The 7,665-nt window shown below is 41.0% G+C and overlaps 1 protein-coding gene across 1 annotated transcript in view; it reads left to right on the forward strand.

Annotated features, from left to right (window-relative positions):
• LOC308332919 (neurofascin-like) overlaps positions 1–7,392 on the forward strand; it is a gene marked incomplete at its 5' end in the record, with an annotated part of 78,568 nt that extends 71,176 nt beyond the window's left edge. The window contains 1 exon segment of the mRNA XM_080789060.1: positions 3,231–7,392. Within this exon segment, the coding sequence (XP_080645186.1) occupies positions 3,231–3,459 (229 nt within the window). The 3' untranslated portion in view covers positions 3,460–7,392.
• Positions 7,393–7,665: the final 273 nt, after the last annotated feature.

The raw sequence follows: 7,665 nt of genomic DNA on the forward strand, positions 1-7,665 counted from the left end.
TGCATGCTGTGAAGCACGGAACCAGAACACATTTCAACTAAATGCATAACTAGAGTAATATGAGCGGTTCAGATTATTGCCTCTGAGAGTACACCTGTACACCTGTACCTGTTTGTACTTTAGGGTAGAGGAGTAGTTCAACATCACTGATTCTATAGACTAAAGGATTGTTATTTTGATTTTGTGTCGGTTCGGCATGTAAAAGGACATTATTATTTACTTTCTAAAATTAAATTCTCTTTTATTTGTGAGCTCAGCTGTTATGTCCCCCCCCCATAGGCGCCCCTGAACGCATGCTATGCCGCTATGCAGTGCACTCTCTTTATGAGAATAAACTAATTTATAGTATGCTCCAAAACCCTGTAGGTTTACTGTTTAGACTGATGTTCTGATGGTTTGTTTGTGTTATAATAATGCCACATGATTTTCTTTGATGTTATGTACAATACTCTATGTATTTGATTTTAACATTATTTCAACTGTATTGAACCATATCCCTTGTTAAAATATGAAAGGCTGCATTGTAACATGCAGTATGGCAACACCACATTGCCCATGTCCCTACATTCTAAGATCTACATGTGTCAGTGGTTCTCCATCTCTTCCTCATGTCTGTCTTTCTGTTCTACCTTCTGCACCTTATGTCTGTCTTCTTCTTTGTTGTTTTGTTTCTATTTTCTTTCCCATTGGTACAAAGCTCTCATGAAAGGTATGAAGGGGGAATGTTCTCCCTCACCGGCACCTGAATCCTTGCGCATATTCAATTGTTCACTTGCAACATCTTTTAATCGATTATTATATACTTACAGCCATGTTCATTTGTAAAAACATGAACAATGGGGTCATGAATTAAATCTGTCAAATGTACCCAATTATTAGCATACATAAATACAACTCATCTTATTTTCCACATATAAATGAATCAAGCTGAAGCTGAAGTGGTTGAAATTTGCTCAATTTACCTTTTCTAAAGTTATGTTAATTTAGTGGCTGAAAGCTGCCCTCAGAACATTGCTAGTGGGAATTTGTGTTGTTATGTAGGGGAGGTCATATGAAACTCACTCCAAGTTACTTTCCCCACCTTTGCTCCTTCACTCAAAAATAATAAGAAAAAAAGAAAAAGAAATACCTAATCAGATAATTGAATCATTCCAGATTCTAGCCTCTCGCATTCTGAAGACATTTTGAAGTGGCAGAACTGAAATCCCTTCTCTCCAAACCCTCTGACTCACTAACATTGCTGGTGTGATATGGCCAACAAATTAAAGCTTGGCAAAGGCGACACCATGGCAGTTTTTTTTCAAAATGACTGTGACTCTCAGCTAGATTTATTTAATTAGCTGTAAGAGATCTAATCTTAAAGCATTACAACGGCACTGGTGCATAGATGTCCTTTTGATTTACTGCTGCCATACTCCAGGATATCAAACTGGGCGATGGTTTCACATTTGCCAGCTGCTATGCTGGTCCTTTTTTATTGCACAGTACATCCTACTGAATTTAAGGGTTATAGAGACATACAGTACATTGGGCCAAACCATGCAGCGATTTTAATCTACACAGCACTATATACTGTAGTGTATAGTACCTGTATTTTCTTAGTTCTTACAAATACATGTGTGGCAGTGATCCATTTGCACCAGTCAATCTCACTTGCCTACAGTACAGTATATTAATCGATTAAAATTCATTCAGTCATTAAGTGTACACTCATCTCTTGACTTTTCTCTTGTGCAACATCTTTTCACCTCTTGGCTATAGTAAATTTCTGTCTCTGTCTGTACTCGGTACAGGGTTATATCTTTCTAATCTCATCTAATTCCTCTGAGTGTCTTTGGAAAATGACTGAATTTTAGATTTTGTCAGGGATGTATATAAATTAGGGTGAATTGTTGAGAGTGCTGATGGCGCTGCATCTGCAATTGTACATTAGCTCTTCCTAGATGCTGAAAGTGTTTGGTGTGCAAATGTTTCGGCATGGAGCATGACAGTTTCCTGAAAACTCAGATGGTGCTACTGTACATTGCTGACTGACTACGGTGTAGATTTAGATTTCCCCATAGGGAGTTTGATAACCTTTGCACATACAGTAACTGAACATGTATTGCATAGTCACCAACATTGAGGAGAAATATACCATGAAAAATACCTGTTGTTGGAGTGCAACGTTGCATCCTTCTCTTTGCTCTTGAAATGCCCTTGCTGTTGTGCTACTGGCTTGTTCTGACACTGGAAAGCTAATGCCGGTCGATAGCTCTGTTTTCTTATGCATGAATTCTCTCCCCTCTAGAGAGGTACGAGACATGCCATGCTCCGAATTGAGATCAAGCAGAATTGTCAACTTGAGCTTTTGCACAACTTCTTCAATTCGAATGCATTGACAGCATTTGTGTGAAAGTTGGAGGTGTCCTGCAAACATCTCATTTCAGATTATGGCTTTTAAAAGTAAGCATGTGTTTGAGAATGCATTGGTCTCAGCATCGGTTGAAGGGAAGTATTATATGTCCCACCTAATAAACAGGTCTTACCACGTTCTTCAAAAGCTTCTGTGCACTTAAGTACATTTTGCAGAAAAATGGAACTTGTATTTCAGTTTGGACATGCCAAGGTAACCCTCCGGTTGTTTGAGCAAGGGAATGAAAAACACACGGATTAGATCGACACTTTCTCTTCTTAACATCGTTCCCTAACGTGCAGTGTCATTCACTTCTGGGGGTGGGGGTAGGGGGGATATGGACACCCTTCACGTCCAGGGAGGGGGTAGAGGGGGGTTATGGACACCCTTCACGTCCAGGGAGGGGGTAGAGGGGGTTATGGACACCCTTCACGTCCAGGGAGGGGGTAGACGGGGGATATGGACACCCTTCACGTCCAGGGAGGGGGTAGACGGGGGGATATGGACACCCTTCACGTCCAGGGAGGGGGTAGAGGGGGGTTATGGACACCCTTCACGTCCAGGGAGGGGGTAGAGGGGGGTTATGGACACCCTTCACGTCCAGGGAGGGGGTAGACGGGGGTTATGGACACCCTTCACGTCCAGGGAGGGGGTAGAGGGGGGTTATGGACACCTTTCACGTCCAGGGAGGGGGTAGACGGGGGGGATATGGACACCCTTCACGTCCAGGGAGGGGGTAGAGGGGGGATATGGACACTCTAACGCTGCTGACAGCGTGCGATGACATCACAATGCCTGTTTAACTCTTGTGACCTTTTTTCTTCCCGCCCCGCAGCAGCGATGAGGACAACAAGCCCCTGCAGGGCAGTCAGACATCGCTGGACGGCAACGTGAAGGAGAGCGACGACAGCCTCGTCGACTACGGAGAGGGTGGTGATGGGCAGTTCAACGAGGACGGCTCCTTCATCGGCCAGTACACCGTCAAGAAGGACAAAGACGAGACGGAAGGCAATGAGAGCTCTGAGGCCACCTCGCCTGTCAATGCCATCTACTCCCTGGCGTAGCCTGCTAGCATCACTGAGGTCACTCCCTCTACAGGATAGGAGGAAAACACACGCGCGCACACACACAGTCACACAGTCACACACACACACACACACACACACACACACACACACACACACACACACACACACACACACACACACACACACACACACACACACACACATAGATGCACATACCTATTATGATATACAGTATGACACACATGACACACGATTATACACACAAGAAGAATCACACCAAGGCCTGTCTAAAGACTGTTGTGGGCCATGACTAAGGAGGAAAGGAGTGATGGTTCCTACAAAATGAAGCGAAAGGATTGAGAGTGGAAGTAGACCACGAGCCAGTCATTTAATTTAGTTTGTTTGTTTGTGGCTCTGAGAAATCGGCTGGTTGAGGTACTGAACACTGCTAGTTTTTCTCAATGCTCTGCCCGCCCCTCCCACACAGACTTTAAGTGAGCCTTCCGGGCAGCAGGGGAATATACAGTACAAGCACTCTTAAATGTCTCTAGAGATTTTCTGTTTGTTCCGCTCCGAACATTCTCCGCTTCTCTACGCTCTTGTTCTAATCCCAATTACGCACCTGCACCCCACCCACCAACACACACAAACACACATACACACAAACACAAACACCTCTGAGTCGCAAAATGAGCATCCCAGTTAAGTGGATGCAGAGTCCCATCCCCGTCCTGTAACATATCAGCTTATAGAAACACCAACTCAGCAGGATGCCGGCAGATATGTTTATCATATTGATATTTCCGCAATGAGAGATCTTTTTTTTTCTTTTGTTCTCCACAGCTGGTAGATGAGTCAACGCATATTACTAAATGCTGTAAACAGTCCAGGCACAGATTGTTGTGCCCTGCAAAACTATGCACTAGCACCACCACCTTCTCCATACTGATTTCCAGTTTAATCTTGTGAAGTTGTGAGCAAAAATGAAAGCTTTTGGGTTCTTGTCAACCTTCACTGTCACAAGTTAATTAAGAGAATTTACTAAATTCTCTCCTCAGTTTTTGAAGTGGAGTATTGTTTTGTTTTTGTCACTCTATACCTGTTGTGTAGATGTGCAGATATTCAAAATGGCAACAAGTGACGTTTCTGCCACAGCTAGTTTTTAGCACCAAATTTAACTGTCTTAACAGGTGATGTTATAATAACAGTGCAAAACTTGTTTCAAAGCACGGTAGTGTCTTAGTGCAAAGAATAGAGGAGAGGCAATGGAGAGTGGGCTAGTTTTACTTGAGAAACACTGAAGGCCAAAAGCCAATGTTTTCTCTCTACCCATCTTCATCACACGTCACTCTGTGGATGCTACTTCCTGGTCAGCATGCAGGCCAGCAGGTTGTGATCTTTCTAGCTTGATGTGCACCACTTTCCCTCAACTTTTTATTTTTTAAAATGAAGGGTTCAAGTTGTGAATTATCACGGAAGAAAATGGCAGCATTAGGGTCAGGTAGAATCTATTTTTTGAAGCATGAATATAGCCTACTGTATAAGCCCATATAATTTGCAATCACAGCCACCTCTGGATTAAAGCTAATAAAACCAACAATTTAGCAATCACAGAAGAGGAAATAAAAGAAACAAAAGAAAAAAAAGTAATGAAAGTATAAGTACCATATATTTCCACCAATAGCATCGTTCTAATTCAGTCATTTTGTTAGCTGACTGATGGACTGGCACAGAATCATCTTCTCTTACTTTTACTTTATTCCCATTTTCATTTGTTGAGTGCATGTTGGCTTCACCACATCACTTTGGCACTCATGCGTAGATGTTGCTCAACTGCACTAAATCTCCCATGTTAAATCAAATCAAACTTAACCGTTGACAATTAGTGGATGGAGGTATTTCAGATATTTATTTTATATATCTATTTATTACATTATGTAGATAGTATTAATATATTAGTGCTTAATTTATTAATTGTCCCATAAACATTTTTTGGCCAACTTATTTTGTTTCACACAGACATAGCCAAAAATAAGGATCTTATCAGACACTTTCACTGTAAGTTATGAGATGCGTTCAACACACATCTGTATATCAAATCTTTATGACAGACTTCAGAAACATTATTGTCCATGTCCATCACACATTACAGAAATGAATATATCCAGTTGGCTTTTCTGCTGTACACTGACAGGCTGTCATCATACATTAAAACAGTCATGCTTATGTGTCAATCGTGCTGCTCTTTTAGTATTCATGTTGTATTAATGTTATTCCATGTTGGTATTCAAAATTTATGTATAATATAACTTTTACACATCACAGAAATTTAATATTGTTGCTTATTTATTTGGCATACGTACGTGTGGGGCCTGATGACTGGCTTACGTTTGTAAATATTTAAAAGTTTGATTTCCAAAAGAAAACAAAAATCAGAGTAGAGAGAAAAGATTCATCAATCTGTAACCACCAAGCAAATGTCCTACAGTAGGTGTGTGTGTGTTTTGCACCTTTGTAATGATAGCTTTGAATAACAGTTGCACTCTGAAAAAGTAACACGACTCATCTCTCACTCCATGTTGTCCTTTACTTTGACATTGTCTGTAATATATTGTGCAGTTGTGGCAAGTCTGTCAGTCACTTGTTTGACCATGGTTTGGAATATATGTTGTGAAAGAGGTATACATTAGATTATCTATGATGTAAATAAGACGTAAGTGCTCCAAAAGTATACGGTTGTAGCATTCTGCAGACACCTGTTAAAAGCATTAGAAAAAAAATATGATAATAATAATACTTGCATTCGCTAAGGTGTCAGAGAACAAATTCTCCCCTTCCGCTGTTGTTATTCAGCATTGCTGCCTCTGAAGTCAAACAGACTCCCATGATCCCATATCACATTCCTGCTGTTCCTGCTTCCTGGTGACAGGCGGCCGGTACATTCATTATTTCCTACATACCTGTCACGAACTCCGTAACATGAATGGTTTCCTGCAGACTGCAGTCTCTTTCTCCTCAATGCTCCTCAAAGCAATACCTTCTGAGTATACAACGCAGTTGTTTATTTTTTGTTATAATGATGTCTTCTGTTGACTCACCGTGACCTCTGGGGTTGTATAATTCTAGCACCATGGACAGAGATGTTTCATCAACACACTACACGTGCTGAGGAGCTGTAGCAGAGACACAGCACCTGCCCTTCCTCTGTCCTCAAACGAATGCAAGACGAGTGCTCAGAGAGAGACAATTCACGCATCAACCTCGTGCAACCCAAAAAAACAATGGATTGATGTATGTTCTTGCTGTGGATCTGAAACTTTAGGTCTGAACTTTGTCCTCTTGAGCGCTTTCTTTTAGTTCTGGTCTGAATACCTGCAGCCCCTTTCCCCCTCATGGCCTTCCTCCTGTCCCCAAACGGATCCCAGTGGGGAAATTAGTGAGCTGACGATTTAACTATGAAAAGAGATTTATGCATATTTGCTGATACACAGTGCTTTCTTATGAATTTGTCTTGTGTCTGTATGTGGTGATTTGAGGTGCGCACAGAACCCGGCCATAAACATTTTTTTTACTGTCTGCCTCATCTTGACTTCCACCTCTGTTCCCCCAAAGCAAACCATGGGGGAAAGAAAATGTCTATTTTTACAGCTTTATGTTTACATTAATTTAACATGCTGCAAAAAAACAATAACTAGGATTTACTAGTGTGCACATAACAGTTTTTTAAACCATTGGTCACATGCTGTTTGGCTTTTTTATGAATTCTAATTTTAGCATCTTCTTTTTACTGTGTATCAGAGCAGCTCATCAAGTCTTGCTTCTACACGCAAAATAACAGCTTTTGTAAGGTACATCTAATCAACAGAAAAATGGCATATTAATATATTCACCGTGTATGCGTGTATGATGAGATGTTGCAACTTCTGCTAGAGACGCCTTCTTTATAGTAAAGCTATCTCTTTTTCTCTACCGCCTGACTTCTTGTCTTTCTTTGTCTCTATATCAAATGTTGTCATCTTTTGTTGTCATTCATTGTCTTTACCATTTAACACGTTTTTTTATTCCAGATGGGAAATATGGTTTAGAGTTGTGTGTAAATTACTATGTACTAAATAGAACAACCATTATGAAATTTTGCCTGCTGTTTTTGTGCTGCATATTTGGATACTTTAATCAGTCTGATGGCGTTTTTGGTGCAATTCCACAAGTTCACTGTATCTCATTTGACCCCTAAATCTAAGC

Source organism: Protomyctophum bolini (genome assembly GCF_963924005.1).
Source record: "Protomyctophum bolini genome assembly, chromosome: 2".
Taxonomy (NCBI): domain Eukaryota; kingdom Metazoa; phylum Chordata; class Actinopteri; order Myctophiformes; family Myctophidae; genus Protomyctophum; species Protomyctophum bolini.